Below are 22,383 nucleotides of genomic sequence, written 5' to 3' on the forward strand. Positions count from 1 at the left end.
AAACAAACCTTGAAAATTAAAATTTTAGTCCTATTTACATAAGTAAAATGAAAGTTATTTAAATTCTTCATTAAAATTTTCACACACAAATAAAAATGTATAGATTAATAAGGATGTTTACAGAGATATGGAAATTTGAAGTTTACAATTTTTTAATATTTTAGAAAGTTTATTATAATTGTAATCATATACAACCAAATATATATATATATATATATATAATACCAATCCAGACATCCATTTTTGTTTATTTCATTATGGTTAGAAAATATTGACATTTCTTTTGAAATCTATATATTTTGGTTGAGATTCCATGATTTACCTTACACATAAAAAAACCAATTTACCTATTAAAAATCAGTTTCTCGTACTTTTGTTTCACAAAAATATTGCGGCTTTGGGTTATATTGACTCTCTAATGAGGGGGGAAACCCTACTCTGAGAGAGAAAGAGGGGGGAAATTTGGCTCTGGTGTGAGATTTCCCCCCGGGGGGAAATCCTACTCTAGAGTACGATTTCCGGGGGGAAAGCTGGCTATGGGGGAAATCCTACTCTACACCACCGGTATATTATAAAATTCAACTGGCAATCAATTGGATAATTATCCAAATATCCAACTGCCTGTCGGTTAGATTTTTAAATACCCAACTGAGGTGCATTATACATTAAGCAAAAAACAAAAGAGATTAACAGTTTTAAAATGTATAATTCCATTGAACATAAAAAATAACAATTATTCCGATGTTGACGCACTGGTAGAATTAATTTCCAGAGCACAAAGAATTACCGTAATCGCTTAAATACATTTTCACCTTGAATCTTAAACCACATCACTTCTTATTCCTGAATATTATTTGAGGGTCCATTATCAGTAAATCCATTTTGATTATCCAAGATTTATCACTGTTTCATACTTTTCCTGCGTACTTCCCGAAACAACCCAATTAATTCACTGCCCATCTATTTTCGACACTGATTTTTTTCAGATCTTGATATCGAATGTTTTTAAAGCAGGTTCTGCATAACAACGTCGATTTCTTTAAATCTGTTTAAGCTTCTAACACATGTAGAAGCATTGTCTGAATGGAATTCCACAAGAATCTGACACTTTTTCCTCCACAAACCATCATCTTATAATATGAATTGACAAATTGCCTACTTTGTATCAAAAATCTGTAGCTTTTTCAGCTTTCAGGTTAAAAGTATTCAAAACACTATCTGAACCTCTCTATTTTACTTTAGATTAAAGATATTCTTCGTTGACTGTTCAGTACAATGAAAAGGAGATCAGCACCATGTAGTTTCATGTTTACTAATCCATGATTAAAAGGGGTGTTTGATTATGATATTGTCTTGTGTCACTGTTAGATATTTAAATGGGCTACATCTTATCGTATTACAGCAAAGTTTGATATTTGATTGGATAAAAGTTTCTTGGGCTTTAAGAAGGGACTTTTTTAAGTTAGATGAATTCAATAGAAATAAAAAGTTTGTAGAAAGCATCCCCTCCCCGGGCCTTCGGCCCTTGGAGAGAATGATTGCTCTAATTAAACTATTCAACTCCATCTTCTTATTTATTTTTTTTACATAACCGCTCTTATATTTCACTCATCCTTCTCTTCAAAACATCACCACCAAGTCTTAGAATGGCCTAAAAATGAAAACAAAATATCTTTAGAAAATTTCATATTAATTTTTTTATAAAGACTATAATGAAGATTGAATTATTGAGAAAATGTTGGACTCGTACAGTAGAGAAGTACAGTGGACCTTTAAATATCGGGATCCCAGATATCCGGATGCTTCAGTATCCGGACGATATTTCATCGGAACAGAATTTTTAAATGTTATATTGTCTTGTTTAACTGGTGATTCAGGTATCCCGATGCTTCACATATCCGGACAAATTGACTAGGAACCAAAGCGTCCGGATAAATGAGGCTCCATTGTACATAAATACAAATACGAATTTTTTAAATAGATACAAATTTTTCATCTCCGTGAATTTTTCTTAAAGTTCTAAAATGTATATAATATGTTTCATTTTTATGAGAAAATTGCTGTTAAAATCTATCATTTTCTAGCTATAACTCTTTACAACGTACTAAACTGTTATGCAACTTACACTTAATGAAATATGACGTCACCTTTCCTCTAAGGCACGTTTTAGCGCGGTTCAAGTTTCTCTAAAGTTAAGGTTTAACAATATGACTAAAATAAATTTTCTTATTTTATGAGATTTTAGCAGTATAAAATAATAAAAGGAAATTGGCATTAAATCAAAGAATAAATGCACATTTTAAAGTGCGTGAAAAATGCATGTTTGCGGGGTAACGGTATACTAGTATGCGTGATTTTGCGCTTGAAATAGGAAATGGTATAAGCGTTAAAAAGAGTAACTACGCGGAAGGAGGATGAAGTTGACCCAGATTATGTTAAAAACATTAATTCTATTTAGAGCCAGGAAATTGACCCTATAATGTTTTACTTAAGACCTTAAAATTAATGAATGCCAATTCTTACACTATCAGAACAAATAAATTAAAATCTTATCCACCGTTGGAAAAAAATAACTTTGACTCTATAGTTTTAACTCACCTTTGAAAGATCAGCCAAGATTATGTTAAAAACATCATCACTCATAACGGGGCTACCTCCAGAATCATGACTGTATTTATTTCTATATAAACGAATTCTTTCTATATCGTCGCTTTCTGTAATGTGCACTATTTTAGGTTCTTTTCCCCATCCATTCCCAGGAGGAGCAATGTCAGAGAAATTCCTCAACAATTTATACATGATGGTAACGTCCATAGATAAAGATGATACACCAGTGTTGGATCCACCTTCAAAAATAAATGAACTGTATTGAAGCTTCATATTCTGCAAAAAATGAAGTTGAAATAAAGATTTTTTTTCTTCCCATATTTATTCAGATACACAGTCCGAATTATACACATCCTAACAACCTAGACTGCTAAATGAGTATTGGGATTTTGATTAAATTGACAATCACTTGTAAAATGTCAACATCTCTAGGCTCATGACAAAGGCTTATATAATTGCCATTTAATACTCCATGCCGCTCAGTTTCATAAAATGTAAGGTCAAAATAGCGTAGTCGACCGCGTGGCGCAGTGGTTAGAGCGTCTGCTCTAGAGCCGTTAAGTAAGGAGTCAATTCTTACGTCGCAGGATCGAATCCCACCGTGAGACATGGAGACCGGTCCTTCAGATGAGACCGTATGAACCGAGGTCCCACGTCGTTGTAGGTGCTGGTATGAAAAAGATCCCTCCCTGCTAAATGACCGTAAGTGCCAAGTGTAGGACAAAATTTGCAGCTCTCCACTGGCAAGTGGTGGTGTCTCCATATAAATGAAAAATTCTCAAGAGGGACGTTAAACAATGTTCAGTCAATCAATCAAAATAGCGTAAAACTGTTTGAGATAAAGACTTCCTTACATTTTGAACAAAAAATCTACTTTAAATGATAGTTTATTATCATCATGACATCCACTTTCAGCAAAACAAAACAAACATTTTTTCTTGTTAATTTCAATTTTTTTATCAAATCAAAAACAATTGAAACGTTTAAAACGTAACGTATATCACAATATGTTTCTCGCCATCGTAATCATATGTAAAAGAAGATGTTGCAATTATGCTATGTAAATCCTTATAGAGATCATTATGTACATTTTGGTGCTCTGTATGGCTTGTTTGAAATTGAAATCACTGTGATTTTATCATTGGTAATATCACAAGCATTCAAACTTATATTTTTCCATTCTTGTTTTGATATTTACGAAAATGCTTAATCAAATTTTTATCGGTCGATTCGTTCAGTTATAATATAAAAATCTATATATATTTTTTTGTTTTCTTTTATCTAATTTGTGGAATTAGAGGTTCTTGATCTTTAAGTGATTGTATGGATACTGTAAAATCACGAATTTTTTAGTGAACTTATTTTCTTACTTAGATAAAAGCTTTATGGTTTGAGAGGATTTATTTTTGTGGTAAAGGGGGAAAATTAAGAAATATATAGTATAAAGATTATAAGCCTTAGTTTTTCTTTTAATCTATAAAAGATTTTATAAGCATATTGTTAATCATTAAGGGGAGTATACAGTTAAGTACCTTGAGGAGGGAAGAGAATCTCCAGTTGAGGTTGTTGGAATCGGAACTGTCCACTTCTCATGTCTGTTTCATTTTCTTTCAGAGTCTTCTCTAAATCCTCTTTTGGGAAGAATTTATCAAAGCAGATTCTTACTGCATCAGTTCCAATTTGCAATAACTTTAGAATCCTGGCCATATTATCTAATTAAAAAAGTTCCTCCAGTGTTTAAATTAATGATAAAATTATAAAAGCTAATTGTAATTGCTGTAAATAAAATGACAATAAAGAAGTAATTGAATCCTGTCTCAAAAAAGTCAGTTGAAGAAACATACGTGTACAATATATAGAATCTTTTTTACAGAAGTATATATACCTAATCAGTGACATATATATATATATTTTTATCTGACCTTATCAACAGTGTTCAATAAGATACAAGAGAGTTTAATTACACGTCATACAAAGAACTTGTACAGGTAACACCCTCCATTATTTTTGACGTCATGACGTCATATCCCGCTGTTTATAAAATGTTGTATGAAAACCATGCATAATATGCTGTCCTCACGTACAGAATAAACGGTAAAGGTTATTCTTTTTTATGTGTTCGGTGTATCATATGGTTAGTAAGAGAATTATCTAAACTTGTCAAGGAATGATGATTATCATAACCCATCTTATTGTTATATTACGTCCGTTATAAGCAACGTATTTATTTTGTACAATGAATTCCTGTCAATAACTTCACTCCCATGCTAAATTTCAACGTCATCGGTGCTTTCCAGTAACATGTTTTCATTATATCATTTGTCTGTCATTCTTAAACCTTTATATTTATTACATGCTTTGAAAAAAAATATTCAAATCCATCAAGGGATCCAAATTATACCGGTATATACATATATTCTCTTTACAAAGGAAAAAAACAGAACAATATTTAACGTCCAGACTCCTAAAAATATGTCCCGCGCATAATTACCAAATGACCATGGCAAAATAAGGTGTCCTATAGTATATCATATAACCTCTGTTCTGTAAAGAAATAAATGAAGATACCTCTGGCATGTGACTTACTGGGTCTAGAATTCCCTGACAGTGGACCTTTATATATATCTTTATCTTCATTTTCATCGACAGGTACCTTAAGAGTTTAAAATAAATTGAAACTGAGTCAAAAAATTAAAAGAAATCTTGACTATGTAAATATTGACACTGAAAATCTATTTGCTCATCAAAAATAATCATTTAAGATTTCCTTATCTTACAAACAAAATATACATTTAATGCATCATGAGTGGAACAAAATGGAAGAAAAATTTATCAACCTCAATACTTGTTTGATTTACATATCTTTTCTTACAAAACAAATTATACCCGTCTCTTTGAAATGACAAGTTGTTGCGTTGTTGATTATATGAGGGGTTTTTTGGTTTTGTTTTGTTTTGTTTTTTGTGAAAAGTGCATACAGATTTAAGGCCCTAAATGTGTCGATTTTAAAAAAGAACCTTAATTTAGCTTTTAGGACCAATGAACAGATACATGATTCCATCGAATGGAAATATTACATTGACAAGCTATGCTCATTTTTTTCTCCTTTCCGATCCCTCAATTATAGGCCATTATTTGAAAATCTAAGTTCATACATTTGATTTTTTTTTCTAAATTTTCTAAAAAAAAATTTTAAATACTTACTGGCTCAAAATTTATCATATTCTTCCCACAAGCAAGTACGTACATGTATTCCCATCCTGACCTTGTGGACTATATTTGAAAACATTCATTCTGCTATCGGTTGGCATTTTGTACTTTAAAACAATCGTGCAATTTGGTTGATTGATTGATTGTATATTGCTTAACGTCCCTCTTGAGAATTTTTCACTCATATGGAGACGTTCAATTAAGTTGAAGTGATCGAATTAAGACCCTGTTTGGCTATGAAAATTCAAACAAACAAATATCTAGACAAGACATACAACAGGCAAATTTTGATCCAGAATCAGCATCCATAACAGAAACAATAAATTTCTGTAAAGTTTTCCTGCATATCCTCTGCAGGGAACAGCATTTATATTGCATTACCTGCATCCAATATTTCATGACATCCTTTGAGTTGATGTTGTGCTTTCTCCCAATTGGACAAGAAGGACACTGAAAGGTAGGTTTTATGAATTCTGATTCAGGGATCACAGAACTTTCTTGGTTATCACAGAATCCTGTAGCTTTGCATTTGAAAGAAAGCAAGAATTTAGCATCTTTATGAAATGTTTCGGAAAGAACATTAAGTATGTTATTTATTTCTTTTCTTATCTCCTGACAAGTTGCTTTATTAAATTCTCCTTCGCTTACAAACACCTGTATCTGAATTTCCGCTGGTGTCATTCCAAGAAGAATGTTATGGTTCTCATACAGGAAGACCGCCACTGTCTGGTAAATGCACTGTTTATCTTTCTCTGTAACAATTCTCCAAGGAATTTGCATGCATTTAGCAATGAGGCGATGGAAAATTCCAGCAGGAAGAATATCAAACACGTAGCAAAGAATAGATGAGGCAGGGTATGAAGTGGTGAGATTTGCAGGAAAAGGAATTTTGTTCATACAGGGAACATACCATTTTTTGTCACTCATTTCAGCTAAAAGCCCTAGCTTCTCCATGTATAGCATAATATTCTTTTTATGCTCAATACAATCCTTACACGTAATTTTCCAAATAGATGTCAGGAGCGTATCATCCAAATCCCCAGTTTCATTAAATTTATCCCATTCTTTTGCAAACTCAAATAAATCTTCCTCTGCATGGTTTTTGTCTGTAATGATATTTTTAAATGCATCTGCAAACCATTGTACATCAATAATGATAACTTCGTTTAGAAATTTTTGGTCAAAGTACAGAATTTCTCTGATGTCATGGAAAAACTGCAACATAAGATTTATTCCGTCAGCTGATTCAAGTCTTAATTCCTGTGGTAATAAAGCATTAAAATCGCTAATCTGTTTTTTATTCATGATTCGCAATGATTTCTTTTCTTGGAAAAATCTTTCAAACATAACCCATGAACGTGGAAGTTCTTCTCCCCAGTGGTTTAGATTTTGTACAACATCAGCTATTGACAGCTTGATTTTTTCAATGCTTTCATTGTCATGGAATCCAACTGAAAATTGTTTTTTCACTTGAAGATGATTGTGCAAAGACTTGTCCTTTGTTTCTAGCGTCTTCCAAATTTCACGAAAAAATGCAATCTTCTCCTGAGAATAGAAAAAAAATGATTGCAGATATAAACCTTAGGCATTTGTACGTGGATCACTAAAGCCAGAATGTGGAAATAAAGAATTTTTACTAAAACAAACATCAACATTGAAAAATGGACTTTCGAGAGCGAATACTCTTTTGAATCTAGGTATATTTCATGCTATGTTTAAATACGCATCTGTATTAGTCGGTACATTAGATTTAATTGACTTTCATCAATAATATATCATTGCTCAGTGTCAAAATTTTTGTGTGTTTTTGCTCACATAGATCATTTGATCTGATATTCATGATGCATTGTTAAAATTCCTTTGCAAAATGTAAAATATATAACACGTGAGATAAAAACGCTTCACGTTTGTATTTTCCGAGTGTGGGAAATCAATTGTGACGTCACACGAAAACATAAACGTTCAAAATTATCTAAATAAACCCAGAATCAATGCTTCGTACATCTTTTTGTAATTAAATTTATTGCAAAATTTAGACGACTTAATACTAATTAAATCTAAAGGTCTAATTAATACCGAACTTTTAATAAAAATTGTTATGGAACTTTTGTCAGTTCTAGGAAGTTTCTGTTAATACAATACAAATTCTTAAGTTTGATCGAAATTGGCTCTTGGTTCAGGTGAGCTTGAAAATGTTGAAAATCTCCAAGCCCTTTGCACAGGTAAAAATACTAAAACCTTTAACCCTTTACAAAAAAGGTCGTCCGCGTGGCTTAGTGGTAAAGGCATCTGCTCTAGAGTCACAAAGTTAGGAGTTGATCCTTACGTCGCCAGTTGGAATCCCACTGTGGGACGTAGAGAAAAGTCCTAGTTTTGGATGAGATCGTATAAACCGTGGTCCATTGTTGTAGTACGAGCTGGCATGAAAAAAGATTCCTAATTGCTCAATGGCCTTGATTGGTGAGGATAATACAAAGTTTTAATTTGCACTCGCAACCCGCAAGTGGTGGCGTCTCCATATAATAATATACAATCAATTTTTTATTTAAAGGAAACAAAAAGGAACTTACCTTTTCTGTTTTGTTTTCACTGTGAGTACCAATTAAGATGACCGGGGCCTTTTCATTGCTATATTGGTGAATAGACTTCATCCAAAATTCAAGATAATCTAAAGAAATATTTTATAATATTGCACTTAAATGTTCCTATGAAGCCTATGAGGTTTTACCTAAAAGTTTCCTTGTCGATTTTATTATAGAATGTAATTTCGTAAACAAGTTGAATAACTACAATTCAGGTTACTGAAAATTTACGTTTCAAGACATTTAAGTGATCATTCAGTACATTCACTGAATTTTATAAACTGTTAACTTTTTACAGTGAATTCCTAAACAAATGATTTAAGTGCTCCCTCATTGTTGAGAAAAAAGTGTGAATCATTTTTAGATAGAAAAAGTTCTTCTTATACCCCATTCATACGACGAAGATTTGCTTATGTGTGCAAATTTACATAATTATGAGTAATTATACACACGTAGTAAAAGTTAATTTGCTATGCGTTCAGACGAGATTTATGTACTGTAAATTAATCCTTATATTTTCAAATAAAATAAGGTGATCCACAGATTCAGAATTGTTGAACCTTATAGGAAAAGGTTAAATTCTTACCATTTGGGTATAAGACTAACTTTTAAATGTTCCTCAAGGAAAATAGGAGGAAATCCCATCCATTATTTTGGTATGGAAAAAAGCAAACATTTAGGAAAAATTTATATACGAAAAAATGAAAATTAATTGAAATCATTTTTTAAAATTAAATTGGAAAATGCGTTGGTCTAGGCCCTAAAGACTATAGGAGAGCCGTTGAGAGTTCAGAAAAAGATGGCTGTTGCTATCTACTGTATGGCCTCTTAAGCAGAGTAAAGTACGACTGGAAATCATTTTGGTGTTTGGAAATTAACAGTATATCAAGTTTGCGAGTTTATTATGAAGTTTCTGCTTGAATATTATATATTTTTCCAGGAGAATGAAATGGGCAATCGTTTTTTAAAAAATTCAAACAAAACAAATATGTAAATAGGAAATAAACACGAATTCCCTAGAAATGCATGGTGGGATCAGGTGCCAACGATCGAGAATACTTAAAAATGTTTAATTTCAACATGCTTGTTGAAATTCATGTAGCATGAATTTATATGTCAGTAGCTTGCCTTGATTTAAAAACAAAGAAAGGTAGAAGAAAGTCAAACTTAAATGGTACCGGGTGATTGATGAAATGTCTATTCCTATAACAGCTCCGGAGCATTCCCATGAAGACAACTTGAATAGTAAGGGTTTACTTAATGATCCTGCAGGGCACATGTTTGCGCGATCACAGTTATATTTTTATACTTTAGAGGCATAAACATACACTACTGGACGAAAAAAGTGCTGAGAATCCCAAATTTTACTGATAAAGTTTGATAATTACTGATAATGTGCTCTTGTTGCTGATAAATACTGATATTTACTGTTATTTTTACTGTTGTTGCTGATATTTTTTGTTGTTTCTGATAAATACTGATAATTACTGTTGCCTTTTACTGTTGAGTCTGATAAATACTGATAAATACTGTTGAGGTACTGTCGTTGCTGAGAATTGCTGATAATTACTGTTGAGGTACTGTCGATGCTGAGATTTACTGATAATTACTGTGGTCATTGTTTTTAAACTCGAATTGGTTTAAAATAAAACAGAGGGCTATAAAAACCTTCAATTATTACTTTCTTTTACTTGAATTATCATGGCAAAATTTTCATATTTTTTTTAAATGTTCTGCTTGTGGCAAAATTACATGACTGTATGTATGTATGCTGACCTCAATTTCTACATTACGTTAATTTTGTGAAAATTTTTACAATAATCAAATGAATTATTAATAGAATGAATATATAGAAATAGAATTAATAAAAAAAAAATTAACGGCAGAAAAAAAATGGAATTTTTCTTTTGCATAAGATCTTATTGAAAAATAAACTGTAAATAAAAAGAAAATTATGCTATCTTAAAAAAGATCCATCGCCGCCTTTCCCGACTTCAAGAAAATTATGTAGGGAGATCGGTGATCTTTTTTTTTTCAATAATAAGAAAAAAGTTCTTAATGGATTGGAAAAAAAATCGGGATAAAAAAAAGTTTCCTGCAGGTTAGAAAAGTTGGATTTGTTCCGTTTTCACTAGGTCAACTGGTCGAGTTTGGACAACATTTTGTTTTTGAAGGCCTTTTTTTCTCGAAAACAATTATATTTATCTTGTTAAATGTTCAGTTTTCTGGTCTCTTTTTGTCGAAATATTTGAAAATTTGCTCGGAAATTAGAAATTTTATCCCTTTTAAAAATTAACTAAGAGGTGAAAACAGGTTTGGATATGTTCAATCTGTGGGCACTGATTTTAGTTAATAATTTATTTATTCATTTATTTTAATGTTATGTAGACGTTTGTAGATCGTCCAAGAATTAAACTCCTACACATGTACATATGTACAAGTACACACTGTATGCATGTGCAACCGGCAAATGGGGCGAGCTGATTAAAAATCAGAGGTTAAGAATCCCTAGTACATGTGTTTAATTTGTCTTAAAATTTAAATACAAAATCATTTTTTAGCTCTACTGGTCAGAGACCAGAAGAGCTTATGCGACAGTAATGCGTCCGGCGTCCGTCCGTCTGTCCGTCTGTCTGTCCGTCTGTCTGTAAACAATTTTTCAAAATGCTACTCCTCCTACAGTTTTGGTCTAATTTCAATATAACTTGGCACACAAGTAGACTACACTAAGATACATAATTCTGTGTATCGGTTTTTGATTTCGATGAACGGTGTTGCCTTGGTTACTAAAAATAGAAATTTCTGTGAAATTCTTTCAAAACGCTACTCCTCCTACAGTTTTGGTCTGATTTCAGTATAACTTGGCACACAAGTAGACTACACTAACATACATAATTCTGTGTATTGGTTTTTGATTTTGATGAACGGTGTTGCCGTGGTTACTAAAAATAGAAATTTCTGTGAAATTCTTTCAAAATGCTACTCCTCCTATAGTTTTGGTTTGATTTCATTATAACTTGGCACACAAGTAGACTACACTAAGATACTTAATTCTGTGTATCGGTTTTTGATTTCGATGAACGGTGTTGCCGTGGTTACTAAAAATAGAAATTTCAGTGAAATTCTTTCAAAATGCTACTCCTCCTACAGTTTAGTTTGATTTCATTATAACTTGGCACACAAGTAGAATACACTAAGATACATAATTCTGTTTATCGGTTTTTGATTTTGATGAACGGTGTTGCCGTGGTTACTAAAAATAGAAATTTCTGTGAAATTCTTTCAAAATGCTACTCCTCCTACAGTTTAGTTTGATTTCATTATAACTTGGCACACAAGTAGAATACACTAAGATACATAATTCTGTTTATCGGTTTTTGATTTCGATGAACGGTGTTGCTGTGGTTACTAAAAATAGAAATATCTGTAAAATTGTTTCAAAATGCTACTCATCCTACAGTTTTGGTCTGATTTCAATATAACTTGGCACATAAGCAGAATACACTAAGATACATAATTCTGAGTATCGAATTGTAATTTTGATGAACGGTGTTGCCGTGGTTACTAAAAAAATAGAAATATCTGTAAAATTGTTTCAAAATGCTACTCCTCCTACAGTTTTGGTCTGATTTCAATATAACTTGGCACACAAGTAGACTACACTAAGAACATAAAGAGACTTTATCAACGATCATTATTCTATTTAGTTTCAAATCCCAGCTGCTTAAGTACTTTTCTCTTCCTTTGCTATAAGTTCAAACCAGTAGAGCTTCAGTCTCGACAGAGACTTCTGGTTATATAATCAGTTTTGAAATCTCATTAACTTTTTTATTATTTTATGGAATGGGAAATAAAAACTGAAATGAGACTTAATTTAATATGTTACTATTAGTATATGATCAATTAATTGATTTTAATTTTGCATGGTAAAAAGTTGAAAGGAAAACACCTTGAAATTGATTTCAATTGATCAGAAATCGGTGATCGACCTGTGATTTGGCTGTATTGTGTACATGTCTTCAGCCCCGGGGTAGAACAGGGTACAACTTGTATATTCCATGCAAATTGTAGTGGTCAGCGTAACAATGGGCACTAATTACCTATTGTTCTTCGTCTGCGGCTACCGGTGTTTTCAATAAACAAACTACCTACACTGTACATGTACTCGCTACTTTGAAACAATCTTAAAGTTTATGGTCGCACGAAAAAAAAATTCCATGATATTGAATTTGATGACGAATAAAATTGATAGAAAAAAATATTTAGAATAGAACACTTTGGTACTATAATGAAAAAAAAAAGATATATACATGTACATCATGTACGTTGTACAGACTTATTTTCATTATTATTTCAATTCTCAAAGATCTATCTTCTTCAGTATTTAATTTCATTTTTTAGTTTTACGCATATTTCTTCAATCAATCACTCATTTATTTGAATCTTTTTACCATTTTACTTTAGTATACATAGACCACAAAAACATATAAAATGTAAGTGATTTTATACATAACAGTAGGTCTAAAAGGCATGCGTGAATAAACTAAACAAAACTTCACTTTTTAATAAAAAAAAAAGTGTGCAAAATATACAATCATATAGATATAAACTTAAGAGAAAGATTGTTTAGTGAAGCACTTTTTTGAATTAATATTAGCATGAATTGTTCCCCATTCAGATGCAGGGAAACTCCACTTCGCTTAATCCGAGAAAAAAAAACCCTTAAATGTATGGATTTTGAATGTCAGAAACATGACGTTGTGTATCGCACTCATGAATAAATGTTATAATTACTTCAGTTCTGAAATTTGTTTGGTTCATTGCAATTGATTCTCTACAATAATTTTATTCACGCATATAAAAAATTCGATAAGTATAATATCATAACTTGCATGACTTTTAAAACACACAACTAAAGAACAGACCTTGCCCTATCGGCTATCACTTAATTGTAGACAGTATTTCACCTCCTCCTTTTTGTGCTACAATCAAGTAAAATCATATAAATAAGCACCAAGTCTGTACTGTTCGTTTATACAAAGGGTCGGAGAAAAATGGAATTAAATTAAAAATTATAATCACTGCATAAAATTCTTATTTTACAAAAACGCAAGCCGTAACGATATCCCTATGGCAGAATGTACTAATAATTGACCCGATTCCAAAACGAAAGTAGAACTTTTACACGTGGTTGACATGTATGTTCAATAACAACAAGCACAAAGTTTGCATTAATGGAAAAAGTTTATTCAAGTTATGATTTATTTTATTTAGTTTTTTAACTGACTGACCGCATATAACATGTTTAAGGAGTGGCGCATAATATTAGAAGCCATATGCCCATAGACTTAAAACTGTATACAATGACTGAAAAAAGAATTAGCCTAAAGAAAGACGTATATTTCATTGACTGAAAATCACTCTGCATAAGATTTATGTCATGTAGTGTACAATCCTTAAGCCTTAACAAATAATTTAAAAGAGATTGAGAGAGAGAGAAAGCTAGAAAGCGACACGATATAAAATTCGCAGGGAGGACATTGGAGAACTAGAGCGCGCTGTCTACATAATCCATATAAAAAAATAATTAAAGATGCTTCAATTTAATTATTTAACCCTGTCACATTCTTCTATAAAATAACAAAGTGTACGCTTCAAGACTAGATTTTATGAAAAATATTTAATACTGTCTTGTTCAAATGAGAGCTTAATTTAAAAGTAATTGGAAAAGGGGGGGGGGTGTTTTCAACTTAATGTGCTCATGCATTTTCAGTTCTCCACACGGTAAATTAAATTGAAATTTAAAACCATTGACTGTATTGAAGTATTAAAGAAACCCACAAAAAACTTTTGATAACAGTACACATACATGTGAGAAAAAATATGAGATGAGATTTTTTTTGAACAAAAATTAAACTTTTTAAAAAAGTACTTGGGAAGAAAAACCACTGCAAATACAACAGAATAATTTTCCTCAGATAATGTCATCTACGTGTAAGGAGAAATTTAAAGAAAAAACATAAACACTTATGAAAGCTTATGTTAACATAATGGTCAAAAATTATTATAATGAAATTAATATATGAAAACTGAAAACAAATTAATAAAATGTGACTTTTTTATTTAGAATAATTTATTTTGTAATTGACTGTAATGAATTTGTTAAAATACTTTTTTAAAAAAAACCAAATAATCATTTCTCAGGCTATTTTAATCCATTCCCAGGTTAAAAACAATGACCACAGTAATTATCAGTAAATCTCAGCATCGACAGTACCTCAACAGTAATTATCAGCAATTCTCAGCAGCGACAGTACCTCAACAGTGTTTATCAGTATTTATCAGACTCCACAGTAAAAGACGACAGTAATTATCAGTATTTATCAGCAACAACTAAAATTATCAGCAACAACAGTAATAATACCAGTAAATATCAGTAATTATCAGCAAGAACAGCACATTATCAGTAATTATCAGACATTATCAGTAAAATTTGGGATTCTCAGCACTTTTTTCGTCCAGTAGTGATAGGTTTGCCAGGAAGGGTGCAAGATGCGCACGTTTTTTGCAAATTCAAATTTATCTCAGAAGAGACTGGAGATATGGTGTGGATACTTGTTTTCAGAGTTGAAAAAGTCATTGGTGGAAAGAGCTATGCTAGAACAACCCGGCGTATGCTTTAAAGCAGTACCCTGATACTATATTAATATCAGACTGATATTATATAGACAACAATATATTAACAACCAAAACAGCACCAACTAGAGGTACTGTGAGCAATGAGCTCACTAAATGATACCCCCACCTCCCATATGGTTATAATGGAAAAGTCCATGTTTTTCTTTGGCCGGGAAACCCAAAATATGTGTCGGATCAAAAAGTTAAATAGGAGGTGCACAATGGCAATATGTTAAGATTCTGTGAAAGTTCCATTAAATTTCACTCAGTAGTATAAGAGGAGATGCGGATAAGTGATGGGTACTCCAAAGCGTAACAGACAGACGGACGGACGGACATACCGATTACAGTATACCCTTTCCACTTTTCAAGCGGGAGGGGGGTATAAAAATGGAGATTTATGCATTAAACAAAACAAAATACATGCATAAGTAAATTTGCTGCGTGTTCATACGACAAAATTTACACATATGAACTCATAAAGTTAATTTGCACCTAGTCCTGACCAGGTGTAAATTTACTCAACTGTGCAAAATTTACATGTGAGCAAATCAGTTCATACGACCAAAATTGCACATGTGAGTTAATTTACATATGAGTAAAATATACTGAGGAATGCAAATCATGTCGTATGAATGGGGTATAAGATGCTCAGAAACCACTAAGAAAATTGATTTTTTTTATCAAAAACAAGTATGAAAAAAAAGACTGCATTGATATTGAAGTGCTTTGCACTTTCTATCTGTAATCAATGGGGTAATGTTGCTTTGTCGTCAGAATGCTGAAATCAGGAGCTAGAGGTTAAAATATCTTTGAAAACAGTCAAAAGTATTCGCACGTTTGATTCATTAACACTAGTTGCTATATCTGAAATACCAGCAGCTTATTGTATGGGTTTATTTTATATCTAATTAGGAATTCTCTAACAAAATGTGTTTAATAGCATTTTTCTATCATGTCCAAAAAAATGAGCACTACTACTAAAAACATAAGCAGTACTTTTAATGACTTTTTTTTTTTTACATTTTCACATTTATAAAAATTAATCTCTGGTCTCTTTTTAACATTTGGTACTTTTAATAAGGAATTCAAAACTGTTGTACGTCGTTAAAAAATAATATTATTGATGACCAGATATACGATAAATATAGATTAAACATGTATTATCAATCTATCTCGTACTTGAATATGCCTTGATTTATCGAAAATAAGCATATAATTGCTTAAACAAACCTCTGTGAGTCCACTCTTTGTAAATGGAGCCCTCCTGTCTACATACATCTTCTCCAACCTTATCATCAAACTTTTCATCCATATTGAGCACCAGAATAAAGAACGCCCTTGGACTCAAAAAAATCTGGTGTGATGCATAATAGGCACACTGTCCTGCAAAGTCAGTCATGGTTATTCTCTTATCTGGATCTTCTGAAATGTTCTTTACACCAATATGTAAATTTCCAGATATTTTTGATCTATCATCGATGTTTTTATCGGTAACCTCCATAGAATTATCTGTAGATGGGGCAACTTTTTCATCATATGATCTAGTATTTTGTGAGGTGGTTTCATAATCGAATTCCATATCATGGTCAAGTGCTTCAACAGGAGAATCTCCTACAACCACATGTTCCCGCTTTTTCCCTTCTTCGGGTACTTCTTGTTCGGGTAATCTCCGCTCTCGAGAAATGTCGTCAAAACTTATCTTAAAGTGTTGTCTCTGGCATGAAGAGTTTACTGCAAACAACAATCACTTGAATTGAATTTTTGAAAATAAATCTCATATCTATTTATTAAGTCAAGTAACACTTGCCCGAACAAGATTCAAATTTCACAGGGGTGTTAAGGCAGTTCACAGATTAAAATTTGGCGAATTTATACGTCTTGATAACACTGATGAAAAGGAAAAGGCATGGATAAAATTTTTGCTATCACCATTCATTACATAGAATTCAATGTGACTTACATTACAGGAGGCACTCCGCCATGACGTCATCGTGTGACGTCTTTAAAAAGAAAAATATGCCTTAATGAAAAAATTAAAAGTTCAACACTACTCCAGGGATAATTAATTTCTTTTTGTTTTGATAGTTATGTAAAATAATCTCTGTACCATGAAAGGTGATGATAGAATCCCACTCTCTTAACACAGAAATAATCATTCAACACTTTTGGATGAAGCCTCTAAAAAATTTTTACATTTTGTTCATAGGATTGTAAATATTTTGTCTATTTCCGTCAACCATACGATTCTTAAAGCACTTTCGCGAAACCATGGAATAAGGAAACCCCCCAAAAAAACTTATATCACAAAATCGAGTTTTTGTTACATAAAAAGTGTGTACCTCATTGGCGGGTGCACTTTTTTTAAGCCCTTTTATAAAATATGGAAGATAATGTCAAAATTTATGGCCGCCATCCTATATAAAAATATTTCGTGTTTTGGGAAGAAAGCAAGGTTTGCCTAACGTTTTGACCCCCCCTCCTGCTTAAAGCACGCACACATTATATAAATATATTTCATGAGATGATTGTAACAGTATCATGTATAGAATTTTGTTACATTGATGTGATGTGATATTGGCTTGCATTCATGAAATCAAATTATTAAAATCTTATATACTCGCCTATAAGTCGCCGTATAGTACTGTTTAAGAAACGTTAATGTTGGTCCTACTTTGTGCGAAATTAAATACTAGGATATATATTTTTTCCTTAGTATACTTATACACTGGTTATATATATAAAAGCTTCATATATAGATGTGCCTTTGTGTACTAAAGGAATAATAGAGAAAAAAAGGAAATAAAGAAGCCAAAGACCTTTTGCTTCGCGAAATTCACATGCCATAAATTATCAAGAATTCATTTCAACTTAATTTCAGAGAATAATCACAGAGAAATCAAACCGAATTTTAAAAATTTCTTTGTAAAGAAAAAAAAAGATAACTTTAAAAAAAACTCTCTCACTATGAAATGTTAAATAAGGATAATTGCAATAAATTTGGAATACCTTTAATGCTGTCTGTCACATCAAAAACATCATTGTGGATATCTACTCCTCTTGTTGAACTGATATGTTTCTTTATTTCTTCAAGGTTGATTCCTTTGAGTCTCTGAAGTAACGTTGTTTTGCCACTACCTGCACAACCAACTATCATTCCAGAGGCATGGTACAAAGTTGTCTTCCCTTTTTTTAAATTCGCTATGAAATTCTTCACATACTTGTCTTTTCTGATAATAATCTGTATTGGGATGCCAACTATAAAGTCAAAAATGTATTAAAAGTATTGGATGTATGTTAAAATCTCACATTTAAGATTTTATCCCTAATAGGACCTACCTTGAAATGTCCGTTAAGGACATAATACTTTGATATTAAATGAAACGATACTATCAATAGTAGAAAAGAATTATCCGCGAGAAAGTTCCACAAATTTCATTATCTTAGCTGTAGTAGATTAGCAAAAATTACATTTAAGTCAGTTGAAGTCTATGGGGAAAAGCATTTTCAGAAGAATATTCAAATAATATGAATATCAGTTAAAGCTGTGGTGGAAATAAGCGTTGAAACATTAGAAATAGAATGAAAATTAAAAACAACTTTTCTATCGGATAAAATTTCAGAAAATTGATTGCTTTTATTTATCTTAATTAGAGGGAGATAACGCTTACCAAAATTCAAGATCATAAATTAGGACACATCCTACTCTTATATGCAATTAGTAATAAATGGGAATTATTTCAAAATACACCGAGCATTCAACTACGGTGACATATTTCTGCCCCCCTACATGCAAGATAATTATGTCAACATGCAAGATAGTTATGTCATCATGCAAGATAATTAAATATCTCGAATGTTAACACAAGGCAATCGTATTTTGTCATATTAATGTTGCATCGTGCATCTACGATGTCAGATACGGACTTACGTTAGTGATTTCTTCCATATTGAGGTCAGATTCTCTCTCAGGATTTGTAACTTGCATGTGGACATAATTTTCTGGCATGTTGACATAAATTTCGACCATGTTTGCATAATTTATCTTGCATAGGGGGCAGAAAAAAGCTATTACATTCAACACCTACATATTTGTTATGAATTTAATTTAATTGAAATTGTTGCTATAAAGGATTGAATATTTTAAACAAATGAGGGGCAAATGGACTTTTAAGCTTGATACTGTTCTTTATTTTCATTTATTTCATAAATATATAAGACAAGGTTAATTGTTCCCCCAAAACGCCTTCTGTCATTTAATTCTCATTTGAATAATTATGACTGCAAAAGTAACCTTACATGTTCGAACAACATCTTCCTGAAACAACTGGTCCTCCATAGTGGGGTGTGTAAAAATATCCTCGCCAAGTCGATTGACAAAATCCTCTGTTTTTTCCGGTAATAACCAAACGCATACTTCATCCTCCCTTCTTGTATAGTTCCATGATCTGCAGTACTCAGCAATGTTTTCTTTTTCTGCCCAAGTCAAGAAAATATCAACGAATTCTACATTTTTTGATAACTTGAGAAAACTCATGTTTTTGAAAAGATCAGTTGAAAAACTGACCTCAGATCCCCTGATTTTCAAAATTGGTCTGTATATTTCTAAATCATCAGCAACAAATGATGTTATAATTTTATTACATTGAAAAATGTTGGCAACGGTATTGTACGTTTTCAGCCAGTTTTCTTCTTTCATGTTTATTTTGTAAGATTTGGAAAGGAGAAGGCACATTAGAAATGCCTCTTGATCTACAAAAAAAATTTAAAAAGATTGAAGATAAATTAACAAGACCTCCGAATTCACTTCAGGAGTCTGCATATCACTTGCAGGTATCAGATATATACAAATTTACTTCGTGACAGTATGAATTGAAGATTTGTCTTATGGTTCTATATAAAAAATAAATTGACAAGAGATCAATAATATACAATGCTGATACGATAACATTTTTTAAGTTTCGGTCTTTGTGTCAAGTGAGCAGTAGGATAAGGAAAACAAGACATGAAACGATGATGGAAACAAATGAGAAGATTATATAACCCAACATAAAATGAAAACATTTTTTTAGCTAAGATATCTAACATTAATATTTAAGGCGTTTACCCTTTCCCCTGCAAATTTCTTCAAACATCGCCTTTATATCTCTATGGTCATGTGTGCTGTGACCGTCTGAGATGATACATTCCACACACAAGGGAACACCACATCTGCTACAGAAATGGTCCAGGGGAATTCTTGGATGTGCTTTACATTTAATGTCTTCCAGAGGAAAACCTGTGAAAAATTTAATACAAGGGTAATAGAGAATGGCAGTTACACGAGAAACGTTATTTGTCTCTTAAAACTCCTATTATTTTTTATTTATCTATTATCTCTATGAACCTTAAGTTGACATTTTGTTTTCTTTTTAATCTAACAAACATTTGTATTTAAAATAGCAAAAGAAATATTATAAATTAAGATTTGTGCGGTTAAATAAAAATAAGAAAAGTTGGACTTTTTCGATTTCTTCGATCACTAAATGTGAAGACTGGTGTATTTAATGCAATTTGTTCCGCTTACTTCTCAAGTTATATTGCATTTATAAGTTCGATGTGTTAATCTCGTACCGTTTCCATGAAACTTCTCATTTGAGGACAGGTTAACACGCGACTGGAAGTTGGTTTTACATTGAATTTTGACGTTACTCTAGGCATTTGCAGTCAAAATAATATATCAAAAATACTTTCAAATACTTCACTTTGAAAAAAACTTCCATGGAAATGTGATTGTTTTTATTAAAATTTAACGTTTCTCTCAATAATGTTTCATTCATATGAAAATGCCGCCACTTGCCAGTGGAGAGCTGCAAATATGACTTATAATCGTTACTCAAGGCTACTGAGCAGTGAATTTTTTTTCAGGTGAGCATCTGTTTCGACACAGGACGTCGATTATACAGTCTCATTCGTAGAAATAGGGGAATGACCTAATAAGAAACTTTAAAACACGATAAAGTCTTTCGTGCAGAAAAACACCTGAATGATGAAAGGAAACAATAGAAACATTATAAGGTCTTTCTGAAAAAGAAACACCTTAATAAAACCATAATACGAACGTTTAAGGTTGCAACTGAAAATAATTTATGTTACTCACTGATCAAAAGAAATATTTTCGAATGTTCCTACAATGAATGATGAAAGGAAGCAATAGAAACAGTATAAGGTCTTTTTGAAAACGAAACACCTTGATAAACCTTAATAACAACATTTTAACGCTTCAACTGAAACCTAATGTTGTATGATACTCACTGATCAAGGAAAAAAGAATCTAAAATGTTTGACAGTTCTTACCTGTCAAAGAATCTTCGGATATGTATCTGTATATGTTCACTCTGCTCGTGTAAAATCCTACCCAGAGAAGGTTAGTTTTATCATGATAACTCAGGCACCATAGTTCGTTTATAATGTCTCGTTGAGAAAATATTTTTGACAGAAAATGTCCATTTTCGTCAATTATCTGTACTGAGTGACTGTTACCATCACACACCAGGATATTGGCAAGCGCATCTGTGCAGATTCCACGCGGTACTATACGTTTTCCTGATGGATCCTCTGTGTAGGAAAAGCGATGTCTTCCTTCTTGATCCATCACAACTACACCCCGACAAGAGTCAGACACAATAACCTCTCCATTTAAGTTTTCTGTTAAGTAATTGGGTTCTTTAAAAAGTCCCTGACCTATGTCGTCGTGCTGTACGATCTGTATTTTTTCTCCTGTGGAGCTATAGCGGTTTACTTTGCCTACTCTAAAATTAGTAAGTGCAACCTCTATACTTTGACGTAAAGGGAAGCTGTAGCCAACAAGCAGGTCACCAGTTAAGGGAGAGCTGTAGACACTTCGAGGTTTAAATGGTGCTTCATACTTTATTAATGTGTTATTTTCTTTGTTAACTTTAGATAACTTTTGGATATTATTCTCATTGTCTATATAAATCAAATCACCTTCGCTACTTACAGTGTGCACTCCATGCCCATATCCACCTATACCTGTAACATGATCTAGTTTATCACCGTCTGTATTTGTTAAGATGATATTTTGCCTATCACTGATCCAGACCCGGTCTGATGTGACCTGAGAAATATGTCGATATTCAGATTCCCTGATACCGGTCACCCTGATAGATTTCTGAAGAACGAATCTGGACATTATTCACACCAGACATTCATTTCTTATGTGTATTTTCCTCTTGTTTTTCTATAACAGCATGACTTTTTCTATCTCAGCTGATACAGTGTATGTCTCTGTAAATTTAAAACGTTG

At 32.2% G+C, this 22,383-nt stretch overlaps 1 protein-coding gene across 1 annotated transcript; it reads right to left on the minus strand.

The window, feature by feature from the left end:
- Positions 1-756: 756 nt before the first annotated feature.
- On the minus strand, positions 757-22,269 carry LOC134249448 (uncharacterized). Its single transcript, XM_062731800.1, has 11 exons — positions 21,414-22,269; positions 20,185-20,355; positions 19,377-19,829; positions 18,087-18,335; positions 16,311-16,811; positions 8,388-8,485; positions 6,199-7,362; positions 5,194-5,260; positions 4,140-4,319; positions 2,599-2,846; positions 757-1,651 (listed from the first exon to the last, which is right to left on the minus strand). The coding sequence occupies exons 1-11, from the start codon at positions 22,267-22,269 to the stop codon at positions 1,598-1,600; spliced, it is 4,041 nt and encodes a 1,346-aa protein (XP_062587784.1). The 3' UTR covers positions 757-1,597.
- Positions 22,270-22,383: the final 114 nt, after the last annotated feature.

The sequence above is a fragment of the Saccostrea cucullata genome, unplaced genomic scaffold (genome assembly GCF_032062105.1).
Source record: "Saccostrea cucullata isolate Sc308-1 unplaced genomic scaffold, CSIRO_AGI_Scuc_v1 ctg3281, whole genome shotgun sequence".
NCBI classification, from domain to species: Eukaryota; Metazoa; Mollusca; class Bivalvia; order Ostreida; family Ostreidae; genus Saccostrea; species Saccostrea cuccullata.